At 40.6% G+C, this 20510-nt stretch overlaps 1 protein-coding gene across 1 annotated transcript in view; it reads left to right on the top strand.

Annotated features, from left to right (window-relative positions):
* LOC110169976 (neural cell adhesion molecule L1.1-like) overlaps window positions 1–20510 on the top strand; it is a 104454-nt gene that overhangs the window by 65976 nt on the left and 17968 nt on the right. Inside the window, exons 5-18 of the mRNA XM_020935585.2 lie at window positions 307–429; window positions 2444–2614; window positions 3794–3908; window positions 10466–10650; window positions 10822–10953; window positions 11069–11212; window positions 11739–11850; window positions 14535–14695; window positions 15492–15654; window positions 16436–16563; window positions 16770–16874; window positions 17303–17509; window positions 18009–18079; window positions 18633–18858. Coding sequence (XP_020791244.1) covers window positions 307–429; window positions 2444–2614; window positions 3794–3908; window positions 10466–10650; window positions 10822–10953; window positions 11069–11212; window positions 11739–11850; window positions 14535–14695; window positions 15492–15654; window positions 16436–16563; window positions 16770–16874; window positions 17303–17509; window positions 18009–18079; window positions 18633–18858 — 2043 coding nt within the window. The remainder of the gene's footprint in view (window positions 1–306; window positions 430–2443; window positions 2615–3793; window positions 3909–10465; window positions 10651–10821; window positions 10954–11068; window positions 11213–11738; window positions 11851–14534; window positions 14696–15491; window positions 15655–16435; window positions 16564–16769; window positions 16875–17302; window positions 17510–18008; window positions 18080–18632; window positions 18859–20510) is intronic.

Below are 20510 nucleotides of genomic sequence, written 5' to 3'. Positions count from 1 at the left end.
AAACATTTTCCTAACCTTAACCATTTTCCTCACCCTAACAAAATCCTGTTCCTAAACTTAACCAAACCCTCACCCTTCAACTCTAACTCTAACCATGACCCATTTCTGAACATAAAAAACATCACCAAAATATCTCTTCAAATGACTGTCCCTCCCGACCCAACGTTCTAGTATTAACTTTATTATTATGCCTGCTCATAGCAACAGAAACACATGACTGTACAGAACTTTGTGATAACTTCCATCCCTCCAGACCCGACTGTCTAGCACTAACACAATAACTTAAGCTGTATCTATGTGTTTTAGGTCATCCAGTTCTTCAGAATCAGAAGAAAAAGATCGAGCAAAAGTTTGAAGGGGACAGTCTGGTTATGTCCTGTAATCCTCCAGAGAGCTCCACCCCTCCACACATTCACTGGATGGACAGGAGTAAGTTAAGCTACACTACACTGCAACACAACAAAGCTCTCGCATTCAGAATATTCATCTAGTTCAGATTTAGTTCAAGCGTCACCTGAAGTTGTATTCGGAGTGAAACTCTTGTGTGGCGGCATACGAGGGGTTAACACTTTAGAATGTTCAATTTCATAATAAATTGTTGCAACAATGCCACCCCAAATCTAATTTGGGGAAATAGAGTAAATATAAGGCACACAGGTAAGCATATCAAAGTGAGGGAGAGAGCCAGGTTCCATCATTTACACAATCTTTATTTTTCTATTTTAAAAGACAGTTTTAAGTTGCTTAAGCTACATCAATAAAAAAATAGGCAAAACAGTAAAACACGAAAGTGGAGGAAACAGGTGCAAAATGTTGAGACAAAACAAAAAACAAACAAAACAGCAAAACAAAACCAACAAAACAAAAAGCAAAACAGAAAGCAGAAACAAAACAGCAAAACAGCACAAAACAGCAGAGGCGGTGTGTTCACGCCGCTGCAGGCCACCGCTAACACCTAGAAAGTTAGTTTCATAAGCTATACTCTGAGCCCGCAGTACAAAATTCTGGGCTAAAGGACACATACCGCCATTGGAAGTGACGCTGCACAACCCCAGGCTGAATCAAAGAACTTTGCGCAGAACTACTGCTTCCAGACATGGACCGAACAACAAGGACCGACACGCTATAAACAGAACACAACTAAGGAGGATGATTTGCACAGGTAATACTTTGTAGTAGGGCTTGGTTACCTGCCTCCCCGGTTTGGGGGACACAACGGCGCACAGCAAAGAGCAATAGAGCGAGGGACTCCCTGGGCTCACCCGTGGAACTAGGGAGAGACACCGGTAAGGATTTGGGCATGGATGAATGAATGGAGGAGTATCGGGCGTGCATTATCTGTCGAAGAGATGAAAGTGCACACTAGGAGCGGCCACCAGGAGAGGCCCGGAAGAGTGTGTGAGCAAAAGGGGGAACGACGGAGAAGGGAGCTCTTAAATAGTCCACCAGTGCAGCGCCACTGAACGACAGGTAAGAGCACCCGCAGCCTAGACCCTCAAAGCTGGTCTTGCCACACTTGGATCGCTTATTTTTTTTATTTTGCCCATCAATCGACTGCTCTTTACTTACTGACTTATTTACTGTGATGTGCAGCTCTCCATGAGAGGCAACTTCACAGCTCTTTGTTATTGATTTAGACTTAGACTTATGATGCGGCTTAACACATTCAATAAATAAACCTTTGTATTCAATTATACTTCAGTGATTTTTAATGTGACAGTATTGTGTGTATTTCTTCATACTGAACACACTGTACTGCAAAGTCACTTGTGTTAAACTGTTTCACTGTGGAAGTGTCGCCACATGATCCTGATCAACACTAAACAGGAAATCCAAAACTCTTCTAGATCATTTCAAACAAACACATGATGACTGGAGCTTGGTGACGTGTTTTTCTTAGAATGGATGGAAGTTTGGAGAAAATCAAGCAAATAATGATCATGTTATGCACGTAATATTCATGCTTCTTCCTTTTGTCTTTGCATGACTCTTTATTTTTGGCTCATGATCCAAAGACAGAGAACAGGAACTGACAAATAATTTTAATAACAATTTTGAGCTCAGTATTTTTCACATACAAATATTTCTTCTTTATAGCAACTAGATGTCACATTTTGGGAGCCTTGACTATTATGCTTTTGTCTGGACAAAACAGAAACTTTGAAGTCTTTTTTTTTTTTTTTCCAGTTTCACACTCTGGAGAGTTACGGTCTTTTGCCTTTGTAGAGCAGCATGGGTATCACAGATTATCAAACTTTTCTTGTCAACCTTTTTTCCACAAACTGCCACTTAACTGATCTTAAACTGTTATAAATAGTGACAACAGGTCATCAAACCAAGTCAGAATTAGAAAAACATGAAAATTAGTTCGATCACTTTAGGTTTATTGCTTGAGTTGAATAGTAGTAAATGCATACGGGCTTGTGTGTGTTGTCTTCTTCAGAGATGGTCCACATAAAGCTGAATGACAGAGTCACAGCTGGTCTGAATGGAAGCCTGTACTTCGCAAACCTCCTGAAGTCTGACTCCAGGCCCGACTACACCTGCAACGCCCAGTACGCCGAGGCCATGACTGTTCTGCCTGAAACCTCCGTCTCCCTCACTGTCCTGTCCAGTGAGTTTATATACTAAACCAGGACTAAACCAGGACTAAACCCAGATTAAACCAGGACTAAACCAGGACTAAACCAGGACTAAACTAGGACTAAACCCAGGACTAAACAGGACTAAATAAACCAGGACTAAACCAGGACTAAACCCAGATTAAACCAGGACTAAACCAGGACTAAACTAGGACTAAACCCAGATTAAACCAGGACTAAACCAGGACTAAACCAGGACTAAACCAGGACTAAACCAGGACTAAACTAGGACTAAACCCAGATTAAACCAGGACTAAACCAGGACTAAACCAGATAAACCAGGACTAAACCAGGACTAAACCCAGATTAAACCAGGACTAAACCAGGACTAAACCCAGGACTAAACCAGGACTAAACCAGGACTAAACCAGGACTAAACCCGGATTAAACCAGGACTAAACCAGGACTAAACCCAGATTAAACCAGGACTAAACCCAGATTAAACCAGGACTAAACCCAGATTAAACCAGACTAAACCAGGATTAAACCAGGACTAAACCCAGATAAAACCAGGACTAAACCCAGATTAAACCAGGACTAAACCAGGACTAAACCCAGATTAAACCAGGACTAAACCAGGACTAAACCCAGATTAAACCAGGACTAAACCAAGACTAAACCCAGATTAAACCAGGACTAAACCCAGATTAAACCAGGACTAAACCAGGACTAAACCAGGACTAAACCCGGACTAAACCAGGACTAAACCAGGACTAAACCCGGATTAAACCAGGACTAAACCCGGATTAAACCAGGACTAAACCAGGAATAAACCTGGTCTAAACCAGGACTGAATCTAGACTAAATAAAGACTGAATGTTGAATCAACCAGGACTAAACAAAGACTAAACCAGCACTGAACCAGGACTAAAGACTATACCAGCAATAAACCAGGCAAAAACCAGGGCTAAACCAGGACTTAACTTAGACTAAACTAGGACTGAATCTAGATTAAATAAAGACTGAATGTAGACTAACCCAGGACTAAACCAGGACTAAGCAAGGACTGAACCAAAACTGAACAAGGACTAAATTAGAACTAAACAAGAACTGAACCAGGAATAAACCAGGATTGAACCAGGACTAAACCAGGACTGAACTGTGCATCTGTAGGCTTGGGTGTTATGTCACTGGTTGTGTTGTGTTTTCAGGTAACAGTGTGCTAACCGGGAGGAAGCCCGACCTCTTCACTCCCTCTGGCCTGCGCAGCTCCATGCTCGCTCTGAAAGGGAACAGTCTGACACTCGAGTGCATCCCCAGTGGACTGTGAGTATCCCAAAAACAAACAATCCAAAAACAAAACCGAAACTTGAGACCATTTTTTTCTATCTGATCCAATCCTGGCCTCAGTTTATTTTTCACAAGAAATAGGCTAAGATTACTCAGTGTTGTTAGAGTATAAGAGCAAAAAATAACTGGTAAAGCCTATCTCTGAGAAAGGTACCTATAGAAGATCAACCTAAGCTTCGAGAGGTTGCAGCTATCTCAAAACTGACCATAGTAAAGTACAAATAAACAATGCAATTCCCAAAGAACAGTGATAATAAGTAACAACAAACTGCCACATTACACAGAACTGAAGACCAGCACCATACAGACAGATATACTGTGTAACTTTCAGAAACCTGTCAGAAGTGAAGAAGCCTCTTGGATGAGAAGCATCTCTAAAAATTGCCCAGTAGGCTCTATTCACACTTACATCACAAACCAGGAAGACGTTTGGAAATATGCGATTACAACTTTCGGGTTAGTTAATGACAATGGGCTCACCTAACATGGATCTATTAAAGCCAACGGTGATCAAACCCACTGAAGTAAAAGTGCTCAGTGGTAAGATGAAGACTGCAGACGTATGTGCTGTTTGGAATCATCTGGAATTTGACGCCTCATCTCCTGTGCACTCTTGAGTTGTGTGTTGGTGGGTAAATGATGAAAACTGAGATATGGTTGGAATTGTTTATGAGCTGAACATAACGGAACACTACAAGGACATGGAGATCAAGAAAACTGCTCCTGGGAAGTTGTAATCTCATCGTTCCAAACGTCTTCCTGGTTTGAGACGTAAGTGTGAACATGAACGTGAGCCTGTTGACAGAAATCTTTTACTTTGGTTCTTATGGTTAAGATGCACTATTTAACATTTCTAGTTGAGGGTCTGCCACCTGTTGTGTCCATGCAGAAGTTATTGTATGGACTAAACCAAAACTGAAATATCACTAACTGTCGTACTTACATACAGAAACATCCTTGTGTCCTTGTATCCCTGTTGTGGCCTCCTCCTGTTTGGTGTTCTCCGCAGATCACCTACATGACCAAATGAATGAAGCACAAAGACCCATGCAGCCTCCATTTTAGATGTGATATTTTCCTGAAGGCTGGCCTATGCGCTTTTTTAAAATGCATGACTGTTTCCCACGGTGATCAGTTAGGACATTTTCCCTCTGTCTGAAATTAGTTGAAGTGGTGCGATGCTTGAAAAATAATGTTTATGCTGCTACTAAGACAATTAGACGTCAATGTCTAAATAGCAGCATGTCGGAATAACAGAAAAACAAATGGCTAATGCTGGCTAATATCTTATGTGTGAGAGATAGAGATGCGCGGATGGGCTATTTTTTCATCCGCAACCGCGACGCAAAACTCATCATCCGCCCGCTGTCCATTTTGCACCGAAGGTTTTCAAAACCGCACCCGCCGCCATCCACCGACTGATTTTAGATTTTAGAACAATCATACAGCAAACAAACTAAGGAGCCTCGATAAAAATGCAAACTATAGCTCATTCATTCCAAAATTCGCTCAGCGTGTATGTTCGCATTCTTAATTGTCAGAGTCGGCGTCAGAGCACATCTACTGGAGGGGCATGGGTCACCAGCAGGGGGCGCACTGCCATTTGAGAAATATTTTAACGCGGTGGAGTCATACACAGCAGACATGCTATCAAACACGTTTTTCTTTAACAGTATTAGGCTAATTATGTGTTGTTATTATAATCATTATTATATTAAGATTATTATTATTATTAGCTGCAATAGTTGTTGAGGCTGTGTGGTAGACGATACGCAAACTAATGAAAACCAGCCTCTTAGAGACTGAAGCAGAATGTTTCCTCTATTCACTGTCCCACTGGTTCTGTTTCCAAAAGTCTATTGTCCAATATGAAGAGATGAAACTGGTCCAAATCCTGGTCCATTCTGGTCCGTGACGCGAGGTCCGGGAGCCGAGTGCACAAGATGGTTGTAAAATGAGTCTTAATCCCACTTCCCACTTCAATCTGAAAGTTACGGCCAGTCCATATCAGCACCAGGACACCAGGTAGAATTATGCCTCTGCGCGCTATGCTCAGGTCAAACTTTTACACCCAGAAACGAGCGGACAAAGGCGGATAGAGCAGTGAGCGACTGCCCTGGCCCCGGCGGCGGCAGCGAGAGTCCGGGCGGCGACAGCCCCGGGTCCCGGCGGCGGGTCTGTCAGGTCGGGTCTTTGACTCTGTTCTCCATTTCCTGTGTGGAGCTTTAGGCTAAAGTAGCAACTGCCGCTAATCGTGGAGCTGCTACGAGTTGACGCAGCAGGTTGACGTGACGTGACGTGAGTGACAGGACAGTTGTCCAATCACACTACACTAAATAAACAGAGACTGTGATGTCATTGATGTCACAGTAAAGTTTGTGCCCTCGGCCCGAAGTGAAATGCGCCAATCAAAATCATTTTAAAATAGTAATAATAACGGCCTGTTGGGGGGTGGGGCACCAGTGGCCGCTAGGGGGGCACGGCCCTCAAATGCCCCACCTTGCCGCCGACACAGTTAATTGTCCGTAACAACCCCAAACTTACCTGGTTTTCTTGCGCAGCTAATTAACTGACAACGTTTTCCGACTAAGCTATTTTTGAACCTTCTTGCCTTCGTGTTGGATGTTGTTACATTCTGAACATTCTGCCATTGCCCGATGTTATTTCAAAGTCATAGCCTCACTCCATCGGTCTTTCTTTAAGTTTTAAATCCCCCGAGTGGCAGTCTACGCTATAATGTCTGCGTGTTTTAAAATATATCTGATATCGAAACAAAAAAAAAAAGCATAACTAAATAAATCTGGCCCTATAGCCACTTACGTGTTGGCAAACAGCTGAAATAAATTAGAAATAATAAAATAAACTGCATATAATATGTGCGTCGTAAACCTTAGGCATCAATAACCCGACACAACCTGAACCTTCAGAACATAAAAACGAGGTCAAATGGGCTAATTAAGGACATGACGTACACTTCATACTACAAACATAGACAATGACACTCGTCTTTTCAGATGTACGTAACAATACTAACAATAACTTTTTTTTTTTTTTTTTTAGTAGTTAAACCGCCACCCGCCCGAATTTAATTAAAATATAATTTTTCTTCACGTCATCCGCCCGACCTGCAGATTAACCGCGGATACCGCGGTTGTAACCGCAATCCGCGCATCTCTAGTGAGAGATTTGTTTAACAGCACAAATCATCTGACCTGTTGTAGTTCCAACTAAGTCAACTCTTTCTGGTCAGGCTGTGTAACAAACAAAAAGGTTAGATTAACGTTGCTGACATCAGCTGCAAAGCCCTTAGACATTCCCTCAAAGCTCATGTTTGATATTTTATAGAAGTTATTGTGATTTGCTCCTCCCTCTCCAAAGCCCAGTGTACTTTGTTCCACGTTGTCATTAGGTTGGTTTTCCAGGAAGTGAAGAGACTTTAATCTTACCTACTGAAAAATGCATCTTAACTTTGACAGTAGCAGTTATTGTTTTTAACCCCATTTGTAATTTAGTAACTTGGGCCCTTTATTAAAGACAGTACTGTAGGAGATGTATTTACCGTGTTGACGTGTTCCAGCTGCTCCTGCGACTCATCTACAGAACTTTCACTGGTGTTGTTGCTGGACATATCGTATATAAGCAAAGTAGTAAAGTCACATCTAAAGTGGAGTTTCATGTGTTCTGAACTTTTTCTGTCCAGAGTACCTCACTAACTCTTGGTCAATAAGATGGAAATGAAACGGTTTCAAGCAGTTTTACAATACTTTATTTAATGTTCAAATACATGCAGCAAAAACATTCAGTCATAAAATTTGATAACCCAATTTAATATTCAAATACTTTTTAATCTGACGGAGTCCTTGTCCTCAGTTAACAAACACTTTATAATGTGAAAAGGAGGAATCCTGTAAAGGAAGAGTAGTTGCATCCATCGTCATAAATAGTAAAGTCTTTCTTGAGTTTTAAGTACAAGACGTCTCCCTTCTCCATCGAAACTATCCTTGCATTTGAAAAGAGGATCTGCTGTGAGCCATAAGCCCAGATGTAAAGTAGCTGCGTCTGGTTGTGATGCAGACTTAAACCAATTCCATGAGGATTGTTAATGTTAAAACAAGTGAATCCGAATTTATACACTCCTTTGACTGGTGCAGTAAAGATGCCTGTTGCTGGGTTGTAAGCTTGGCCCATGTTGTAGAAGACCTTTTCATAAACAAGAGTAGTGTCCACATTAAAAGGCCCCACTTTCCCTTTGTATGTTAGCCTGACAGAGAAGGCCACTTTGGTCTCCAGTTTAGACACTCTGGAGTCTGTGACAAACAGCTGTGATCTCAGGGCCTCCAGCTCAGACTGATGCTGCTGTCTGGAGGAGTTTAGTTCATCTTTTGTCGACTTTAGTTCATCTTTCATCGATTTCAGTTCATCTTTCGTCGACTTAAGTTCTTCTTTTGACAACTTTCGTTCTTCTATCATCGACTTTAGTTCTTCTTTCGTTGATTTTAGTTCTTCTTTCGTTGACTTTAGTTCTTCTTTCGTTGACTTTAGTTCTTCTTTCGTTGACTTTAGTTCTTCTTTCATTGACTTTAGTTCTTCTTTCGTTGATTTGAATTCTTCTTTCGTTGACTTTAGTTCTTCTTTCGTTGACTTTAGTTCTTCTTTCGTTGACTTTAGTTTGTCTTTTAGTGACTTCATCTCCTCTTGAATAAACTGCAGAACCACGTCATGTTGAGCCAGTCTCTCCCTGAGCCGCGGCTCCATGCTTTTACGAGATATGTCTTTGAAAGTTTTCTGTTGTTCTTTTATTGACCTCTTGTTCTTTTATCAACTTCAGCTGAATTTACTGACCTTATATAAACAGAACATATGAGATTACACAGTTTAATGATTAAACATTATGGGCCATATCTTGTCGTTGGTCTTTGTTAGTGCTAGTGTTAATGAGAGGGCGTGCCCAGGTTGGGCTGTACTTGGCCGCTGGGGGCTGGAGTGGGAGGGTACAGGTACATACACTGCACAAAAAAGTAAAGGAACACTTTCAAAACACATCATTTCCCAATGTGAAAAAAATCAGTTGGATATCTATACAAATATGGACAGGGCAATGCCTTAGGAACAAAAAGGATGCTTCTCTTTTAATGGAAATTAAAAACAAGTGCACTAGAGCGGCACCAATAATTTGTTTGGCTGATTTTCCACTCGGGCTGGCTTTTGGCTAGAGTGATTATCACTGACGTGACAGACAGCTGTGATCTCACGGCCTCCAGCTCAGACTGATGCTGCTGTCTGGAGGAGTTCTTTGATCATCTTTAGTTTTTTCATCAACTTTAGTTTTTTCATCAACTTTACTTTTTTCATCAACTTTAGTTTTTTCATCAACTTTAGTTTTTCATCAACTTTAGTTCTTTCATCAACTTTAGTTCTTTCATCAACTTTAGTTCTTCTTTCCCCGACTTTAGTTCTTCTTCCGCTGACTTAAATTTTTTTTTCATTGACTTTAGTTCTTTTTTGTTGACTTTAGTTTGTCTTTTAGTGACTTCAGCTCCTCTTGAATAAACTGCAGAACCACGTCATATTGAGCCAGTCTCTCCCTGAGCCGTGGCTCCATGCTTTTACAAATTAAGCCTTTGCTTTGCTTTCTGAAAGTCTTCTGTTGTTCTTTTATCGACCTCTTGGACTGATTTTGCAAGCAGAGTTTATGAGATTACACAGTTGAATGATTAAATATTACATTGTGTCAGTCACGTCATCTGGTACAGTCTTTGGGAGAGGAGACAGGTTTTATTAAACTACAGCTTGGTCTCATAGATTGTATAAACTGACATAGCTAACATATGGTCATGAAGTAGTTCCTTCAACCTCTGGTTGAGATTGACTTCTGTTGAAAAAACACCTCACCTCTCTGTGTAATCGCTGCTATTTATTTCAATATTTGTCCCTAAATCAAAATATGAACATTAATTACAGACCAGTGAGACACCTTCTATTCCCCAGGTCACTCCAGGTTTGATTGACAGTGTTGCTAAGTGTCCACCCCCTGCCAAACCAGTGCTCAACACCGTCGCTCCTGATTGGTTCTTTGGTTGCTGTAATACGTGTGATTGGATTTCCAAATATGGTTTAGCTGCTATAACTGCTAGCCTTGATGGGCTTCATATGGTTGGAGCCGAAAAACACAACTGAGATATGACACACATTACATACAAAGAGAGTACAGAAATGAGTGATTTTGATTATTAAACCAGTAGTAAGTATCTCTCCTTCCACCATGTTGAGAATGATCACTTTGAGAAGTGCATGTTTTTGGGACTCTCTTGTGTTGTGTTTTGCTTGTGATACATAGTTCTCATAATATTTTTTATAATAATAATAATAATATATATATATATATATTTTTTTTTTATATATATTTTTTTTAAGTTGAAACCAAGCTCCACCAAATATTTGTAAAAATATATGTTACTGGGATAATACAACTAATATTTAAACATATTTTTAATAAATATCACCCACTCCTAAATGTATGTAACTGTCCCCAGACCTACTCCCAAAGTGGAATGGATAAAGAAGGACGGGCGCCTGGAGGACACCGGAGCAGAGGTGACCAACTACGGCCGCTGGCTTCACTTTGAGAGTGTGGAGCAGAGCGACGATGGAGAGTACCAGTGTAGAGCCCACAACGAGCATGGAGAGGCAAAACACTCCTTCACTGTCACTGTGGAAGGTACAGAACCAGGACTAAAGCAGGACTACACCAAAGCTGAACCAGGACTGAACCAAGATTAAACCATGAGTAAAGCAAGACTGAATCAGGACTGAGCCAGGACTTGATCAGGGATTAATCAAGACTAAACTTTTTCTTGTCCATTGAATTAAACTTCATGGTTTTGTTTAGCTGCTCCATACTGGGTGAAGGCGCCCCAGAACCTGATGTATGCACCTCGGGAGAACGTCCGTCTGGACTGTCAGGCTGAAGGTATCCCCACCCCCAACGTCACCTGGAGCATGAACGGACTGCCACTATCAAGTAAGCACAGGACTGAACCAGAACTGAACCAGGATGAAACCAGAACTGAACCAGGACTCCCTTCCCTCTCCGCTCTCACTCTCCTCTCCCTTTCTCTCTCTCTTCCCTCTCACAGAAGTGGATCCAGAACCTCGGCGTACTGTCTCAGGCAGTGTTCTCAAACTGATGGACGTTGAGGTTTCAGACACTGCAGTTTTCCAGTGCGAGGCCCAAAACAAACACGGCTCCATCCTCCTCAACACCTACATCAACGTTGTGGGTAAGCAGCAGGAACTAGACCAAAACCAAAGGTGTATTACATGAAACGAAATGAAGCCAAAGCCTGGTTTATTTGGCCAGTCCCGGCTCATCTAATCCTCAGTCATCTTACTTTTCATGCTATAATCTCTTTTACAAGCTCTGAAGCCATGGAGCTAGTTTTTGCCTAGGATTTCAGGATAAGCCTGGAGCAACTTACCTCCTAAACCCCCTAACCCCCTAAACTAAGTCCATCACAAGGCTCAATGGGCTCAAATTAAGGCTAAGTAATGTGTGTGAATGCACTGTAAACCAGAACTAAACCTGGACCCAGAACTTTTGATAAGACCAAACATAAGTTTAGAAATTATTTGGACACAGCAGCTCACACTTCATAATATATTATAACAACAAATTCAAATTCAAAATAAATTCAAAATAAGTAGCAAAAATAGCAAGTCTGCATCTAAAGTTGGCTCAAACCAAACCAAATGAAAAGTGCAGTAGATATATATAATATTAACAGTGTATTTTGTGTCCTGTTCCAGAGCTCCCGGCGCAGATCCTAACAACGGATGGTCATCGGTACAGAGTCACAGAGGGAGGAGACATTACCCTGCAGTGTGAAGCTTTCGGGTCTCCACAACCACACGTCACATGGTACAAAACACACGTCACATGGTACAAAACACACGTCACATGGTACAAAACACACGTCACATGGTATAAAACATGTCACACGGTCTAAAACACACGTCACATGGATAAAACATGTCACACGGTCTAAAACACACGTCACATGGTATAAAACACATGTCACATGGTACAAAACACACGTCACATGGAACAAAACACATGTCACATGGTACAAAACACACGTCACATGGTATAAAACATGTCACACGGTCTAAAACACACGTCACATGGTACAAAACACACGTCACATGGTACAAAACACACGTCACATGGAACAAAACACACGTCACATGGTACAAAACACACGTCACATGGTATAAAACATGTCACACGGTCTAAAACACACGTCACATGGTATAAAACACATGTCACATGGTATAAAACATGTCACACGGTCTAAAACACACGTCACATGGTACAAAACACACGTCACATGGAACAAAACACATGTCACATGGTACAAAACACACGTCACATGGTATAAAACATGTCACACGGTCTAAAACACACGTCACATGGTACAAAACACACGTCACATGGTACAAAACACACGTCACATGGAACAAAACACACGTCACATGGTACAAAACACACGTCACATGGTATAAAACATGTCACACGGTCTAAAACACACGTCACATGGTATAAAACACATGTCACATGGTATAAAACATGTCACACGGTCTAAAACACACGTCACATGGTATAAAACACACGTCACATGGATAAAACATGTCACACGGTCTAAAACACACGTCACATGGTATAAAACACATGTCACATGGTACAAAACACACGTCACATGGAACAAAACACATGTCACATGGTACAAAAACACACGTCACATGGTATAAAAAACATGTCACACGGTCTAAAACACACGTCACATGGTACAAAACACACGTCACATGGTAACAAACACACGTCACATGGAACAAAACACACGTCACATGGTACAAAACACACGTCACATGGTATAAAACATGTCACACGGTCTAAAACACACGTCACATGGTATAAAACACATGTCACATGGTATAAAACATGTCACACGGTCTAAAACACACGTCACATGGTACAAAACACACGTCACGTGGTACAAAACACATGTCACATGGAACCAAACATACGTCACATGGTATAAAACATGTCACACGGTCTAAAACACACGTCACATGGTACAAAACACATGTCACATGGTACAAAACACACGTCACATGGAACAAAACACACGTCACATGGTACAAAACACACGTCACATGGAACAAAACACACGTCACATGGTACAAAACACACGTCACATGGATAAAACATGTCACACGGTCTAAAACACACGTCACATGGATAAAACATGTCACACGGTCTAAAACACACATCACATGGTATAAAACACACGTCACATGGTATAAAAAACACGTCACATGATATAAAAAACACGGTATTCGCGATTACCATGTGATCATGGTATAAAACACATGTCACATCTTATAAAACACACATCACATGGTACAAAATACACGTCACATGTTACAAAACACACGTCACATGGTATAAAACACACGTCACATGGTATAAAACACACGTCACAAGGTACAAAACACACGTCACATGGTTCAAAACACATGTCACATGGTATAAAACACACGTCACATGGTCTAAAACACACGTCACATGGTATAAAACACATGTCACATGGTATAAAACACACGTCACATGATATAAAAAACACATCACATGGTATAAAACACACGTCACATGGTATAAAAAACACGTCACATGATATAAAAAACACGGTATTCGCGATTACCATGTGATCATGGTATAAAACACATGTCACATCTTATAAAACACACATCACATGGTACAAAATACACGTCACATGTTACAAAACACACGTCACATGGTATAAAACACACGTCACATGGTATAAAACACACGTCACATGGTACAAAACACACGTCACATGGTTCAAAACACATGTCACATGGTATAAAACACACGTCACATGGTATAAAACACACGTCACATGGTCTAAAACACACGTCACATGGTATAAAACACATGTCACATGGTCTAAAACACACGTCACATGGTATAAAACACATGTCACATGGTCTAAAACACACGTCACATGGTATAAAACACATGTCACATGGTATAAAACGCACGTCACACAGTCTAAAACACACGTCACACGGTCTAAAACACACGTCACATGGTATAAAACACCTAGAATAATATAATTTAAAATAAACCAAGTTGGAACCAGGACTAAAGTGACAAAAATGTATTCAGGTTTTAATGGGAGACATCACAACAGTGTTTAAAGCTGCCATCTGTAATTAGACTGGCCGACCTGGTCCTGTGTACACCACTAGATGCTGTCTATGTTAGTACAGTCTGATAGTGTGCCAGCTTTGGCACATGTGAGCCCAAACGCCAGATGAGGGAGAGGCAGGGGCAGGTGGGGCCAGGGGAGGGGAGGCCTCAGCTGAGGGAAGGGGCCAGGTCAGAGGAGGGGGAACATCTGCCCTCTACTGGTAATAAAAAATCAAATAAACATATTAAGTGTAGTGTCATGTTGTGTTCTGTCACATACACACACACACACACATATATATATAACATGTATTTGTTCCTGTGTTCAGGGAGCAGAAGAACTCGTCCCCGCTCCTCTCTCTCTCTCACGTGTCTCTTCTGACTGATGGGACTCTGCAGCTGTTCAACACGAGCCACAGTGACAGTGGAGAGTACATCTGCTCAGTGCATCAGAGCAACATCAGCATCACCGCACATCTGGAGGTCTATGGTACGAACAATAAAACTATGATATTAAAGGGAAAAAAAAAAGCTTCTTTTAGAATGTTGTTACGTCATTGAAAACAGACCTGCAGGTGGGTTTTGTTTCATTCACACATTTGAATACTCCTGAGAATAGAATTAGTCTGTCTGCATTTTCAAAGCTCAGAATGCTCTGTTCTACCTTGTGATGTCGTGAAGTGGTGGTTTTAAAGTGAACAGGTATCTTTTACCTTTTGTTTAGTAGAAATTGTCATTTGGAGGGCTGAAATTGTCCATTTATCCATATTTGATTCCAAGTATGTGAATCATACAATCCACATCTCGACGTCTGTTTGTGATGAGAAAACACTATTCTAACATTGATCCAAAAATAGCTTAATATGTGCCCTTGAAGTTTTAAGGACAATAAAGAAATGGGTGAAAGAGGAATATTGGCCTGTATTTTGTTTTTAATTGTTTATGTTAATTTAAGTTTAAATCTTAGTCAGTTTTATTTTAACCACCGGCGCCAGACTGATCTTTATAGCACAAATATTGTAGGAATGCTTCTGCTGTGAAAAACATGTGTTTACCCATTTTCTAACCCCACTATACTTTTGTTGAATATTTCTGGCTGGTTTCCTTACAGTTTTTCCTAAAATAAACCAGGAAAAAATATCTGCCAATGAAGTAAGAAAATTATGTTTGAAATAAGAGAAAGAAATACCCCTAAACTTGTCAGAAATACTACATTTTAATACATGCTCGATGATCCTTTTTGCAGTGTGAAATCTTACACCTCTTTCATTGTTATCTCTTGTCAGACCGGAGTGTGATTGTGACCAGTCCGGATCATGTTCGTGCTGTCAGAGGCTCCACCACTCTGCTCCACTGTGAGGCGTTGACCGACCCTCGGCTAAAACACGACCGGCAGATTGTCTGGAGGAAAGACGGGCTCAAGATACAGGAGTCCTCTGCAGACGACAAGTACGAACACAATACTTTTAAGTTTTGGAGGGATTTTAAGTATAATATATATATATATACATACACACACACACACACACATATATATTTTATATATGTTTATATATTTATTAGGGCTGGGCAAAAATTAAAACATTTAATCGCGATTAATCACATGAGTTCGAGCGATTAATCGCGATTAATCGCATGTTATACGCAAAACCAATTAATGAATTAAAAAGTAGAGTATAGCGCTCTTTTATTGGAAATGTAAATGAAAGAGCCAAACATTTGTTGTGCAAACAGCATTTCTTTCACAGGGGAACCCTCAGAGCCTTCAAGGTCTTCAGGGAAGGCTCAAGAAAAAATACTGAATGGACTACAGCACTGAACTAAAGAAATAAGCTCAGCTCAGAGCCGGTGCCTGCGGCTGAACTCGCGGCTGAGTCCGCGGCTCGCGGAGGCTCGGACACGTTGCATCTCACGTGGTCAGAAAAAAGTGTAAAGAAAAGACATCAAACTTAAAGAAATGCTTGCAGTGGACGTTTTCAAAATAAAAGCCAGTGAGAAACAGATGTTTACAATAAAATCAATAAATAAATAATAAAAACTGCGTTAACGGCGTTAAAATAATTGTCGGCGTTAATGACTTAATTAGTTAACACAAAGTTAAAGAGTTAACGTGCCCGGCCCTAATATTTATATATATATGCTATATTAAAAGTCAACAAACTCTCTCGTGATTCTAACTAGTAAGTATTATATTGTGAATGTGCTGTGCTGTGTGCTTGTGTGGTCATAGGTTCACTGTGTTTGAGAATGGGACTTTGAGAGTGAGCAGTGTTCACACAGACGACAGTGGAGAGTACAGCTGTGAGGTCATCACCAGCCTGGACCACGTCCACGTCAGTGGAGCCATCAGCGTCATTGGTATATGTCCTGTTTAGACATCACGACAGTTTAGAATCCTACAGTTCAGTGACCTGTGGAGGAGTTTTCTGTGTAACTGTCAGATGCAGATTTGTTGACCTGGTGTATGGTTCATGTCTCTGTCATTACTGAGCACATGGCACAAGGTTCATGTTGTACAGTGTTTGTATTTTAATGTAATAATCTGTAAACTTCCTTCCTTCCAGCTCCTCCAGATCCGCCCGTTGGCCTGTCTCTGTCTGAGGACGATGGCCACATGAGCATCACCCTGGGCTGGACTCCAGGCTTCCACCACAACAGCCCCATCACTGGTACAACATTATTCATTCACTCCACATTCAGTGAAGAAGTACTGTTTTAGCCACAGCTGCCCTGGGGTAGATTGCTGGAAGTGAAGCAGCCAGTCTGCACCATCAGACCCCCTGTGCAATATGTGCTGGACTTCACAAGTGGGAACACAAGATGGAAAACGTTCTGATATTTACGACTAAACAAAGGAATTTCAAGATAACTTAAATGAATCTAAAGCTAAATAATCTGAGTAATTCTTTTAATCTTCAGATTTTTTTACTTGATGGTTCTCTTGACTATTTCTTTGTAGTTCCTTGTTTTACATTCATTCACTCTGCTCTACTTCCATGGTTTATTTATTCTTCATTACACCATGAAGTTGTTGTAGACGTTACAGTTCAGATTTCCCACGGAGCATAAAAACCTTGTTGTTGTATGTGCACTGCAGAGTTCATCGTGGAGGCGCGTGAGCAGCAGCACACAGAGAAGTCCAGGTGGAAGTGGGAGGAGCTCAGGAGGGTCCCAGGAGACGTGAACGAGATCGAGCTCCGCCTCCACCCATTCTGCACCTACAGGTTCAGAGTGACCGCTGTGAATGAACTAGGCCCGAGTGAACCCAGCCAGGCCTCCCCGGAACACAGCACCCAGCCTGCAAGTGAGTCTTTACAGTGTGTTCTGATTTATGTTATTATGTTGTTTGTCAGCCCTGGAATTACCAAGCTCTACTGAAGAAAAGATAAAATAGCTGTTAATTTCATGACATCATAAGGTAGAAAAGAGCATTTTGAGATTTGAGATGTAGCCAGACTAATAAAAAATAAACACAGTTATGTGTGAATGAAACAAAACACAGCTCCAGGTCTGTTTTTGACGAGGAAACAAAGTTATAACATGACTAAAATGTCACTCAATTTTGCATAATACAGGACACAAAGGTTAAAATATCACAGAAGGATTCGCCCTACCTCTGAATGACACACATTTGTTTTTTCACTTGAATGCATCGACAAATCAAGCTCTCTCAAGTCTGGGGAACGATGATATTTCCCGGTCCTTTAGATGAGTGATGAATGTGTAAATAAATAAATAAATAAAGAAGTATCATTACAGTAATTTACATTTTTTTTCAAAATAATTGTCTGTTTTGTTTGTAGTTCCCACCAGTAACCCGACCGGAGTGCGCAGTGAATCCAAAGAACCAGGAACTCTGGTCATCACGTGGGATGTGAGTGACACTAAACCACGACTAAACCAGGACTGAAGCAGTGATGTGCAGTCAGGGAGGTGGCGTTTGGCTGTCTATGTGAGGGGGCGTGTCTGTGGCCGTACATTTACTACAGAAATATGGACTATAAATTTAAAATAAACTTATATGATACTTATATTGTACCACGGTGTCAAATTTCACTGCACAGTTTAACTTGAGCCTTTTTGCAACTAATGAAATTAGCAAACACTTTAACTATAGTCTGTATTCTGTTCACAAACTACGTGCAGGAACTATAGATAGGAAGGTTATCTAACCAAACAACTTTTCATATTATGGAGTTAAGATCAACAGCTGTAAGTGTCCCCGCACCTCACTGGACTAAACCAGGACTAACCCAGCAATAGACCAGGTCTAATCCAATACTAAACCAGAACTAAACCAGGACTACACCAGATCTGAACCAGGACTGCACCAGGACTAATCATTTGTTTATTTGACTACTATAATAATAGTTAGCTGCAGTCCTCCTGACGTTCCCATGAGCCTAACTCTGTCGTCTGTTCTGTAGGAGATGGAGAAGCGTTTTCATAACGGGCACGGCTTTATGTACAAAGTATTTTGGCGCCAGGCGGGAAAGAAAGACCAGCGCTGGCACTCCAACTCCACAAGCTCCCCTCCGTTCGTGGTGACGGGCACGGGCACCTACACCCCCTTTGAGATCAAAGTCCAGGCTGTCAATGCCATCGGAGAAGGCCCTGTTCCAGAGGGAGAGATCGGACACTCCGGAGAGGACGGTACAGACACAAACATCAACAAGAGCACAATGTCTATGTCAGTGTCAGGGTCGTCCAAAATATTGAACATCAGATTCTGAACAATACTAACAATGATATTGAAAATAGATAATCATTTGTGCAGGTATCAGTACTAAAAAAGTCCCCAGAAATGAACCTTCCCTAAATGGCTTTAGAATGATCTCTAGGTGTAACAGAACAAAACTAGTATACGCCCATGGACCACTGAGGGATTACACACATATAAGGACACATGGGAATAGAAAAGAAAGTACTATATGGAGTAAGAAACTTTCAGAAATATTCATGTGCGTAGGATAAAACTCTGTGCATATTTGGTTGTAGTTGAGCATAAATAAATATTTGTAAACTCTTTAAGGAGTCCAGTTGTACATAAAATGTGTTGTGTGTATTTTATTGATCAGAATATGAATTGAAAAGTTTCAACATCAAGAATTACAATCACGAAATGAACATTTATGATTACGCTTTCTTCAGTACGAATACAAATTCACAGACGCGAGCCGACTGTCAAAAATACATCATCACTTCACAGGCATTATTTATTGAGCAGACGAAACATCCATCGAGATGCCGGACTTCTGCACTGCATACAGACTGAACTAGGACTGAACCAGAACTAAACCAGGACTGAACCAGGAGGACTAAAACAGGTCTAAAACAGGACTAAACCAGGTCTAAAACAGGACTGAACCACAGTACTCCATAGTACTATAATTTGATGTTGAAAATCACATGCTATTGGCTAAAGAAATAATAAAATGAGTAAGTATATAAAGTGTTTTATTAGTATAGTATCATTGTGTTGTTAAAATCGGTATTGAGTATCAAGTGTATTAATGGAGTTTGAAAGTGTAGTATCGTGACATCACTAGTCTACATGCAAGTGAAGTCATTTAGATCAGTTTATATACTGTGTATTTAAAGGTGCACTGTAACACTAACCCTAACTTTTCTGATTGAGGATCCACCAACTGCTTTTCTCCATGAACATGTTCTTGTCATTAAATGTCATTAAAATAATCTAGCTTGGATTTTTCCAATGAATGGTGTTCTTATAGCTGGCAAATACTTTGAAACTAATGATGTTTGAATTTGAATTTATTTATTTGGAGGATAAGCCCCTTGAGATGTCTCCCTATCTCGTTTTCGAGGGGTCTTCATAAATACAACAACAAAAGACAAATACAGAAGGACAGTAGGATACATAAATTCAAATAAGCATAAAAAAAAACCCAAAATCAACACAACCACAAACACACACTCACACACACACACACACACACACACACACACTTGACTGTTTGACACATAATAAAACAAATTTGAAAGAAAAAAATAAAATAAAAAATAAAACTGAGTTTAAAGATAATCACAGAATACAACAAGATGAACAACAAAATTCAAAAAAATGATCAAAAACAATGACATGGGTTCTGTAAATATTGAACCAGGGCATTTTTAAATGAAGGGACAGAAGTTAAAGCACGAATCGATGAGCTTTATATTTAAATGAGTGTTTTCCTATTTGTTTTTTGACTCTTGGGACAAGAAAAAATATCTGATCAGCGTGATGTAAACTGTAAGAAGACCTCAATGGAATTAAATACTGTTTGAGATATTCAGGAAAA

Source organism: Boleophthalmus pectinirostris, unplaced genomic scaffold (genome assembly GCF_026225935.1).
Source record: "Boleophthalmus pectinirostris isolate CB_2022bp ecotype Guang Dong unplaced genomic scaffold, ASM2622593v1 HiC_scaffold_8, whole genome shotgun sequence".
Taxonomy (NCBI): domain Eukaryota; kingdom Metazoa; phylum Chordata; class Actinopteri; order Gobiiformes; family Gobiidae; genus Boleophthalmus; species Boleophthalmus pectinirostris.
The sequence above is the reverse complement of the archived record's forward strand: the minus strand, read 5'-3'. Positions and strand labels throughout refer to the sequence as shown.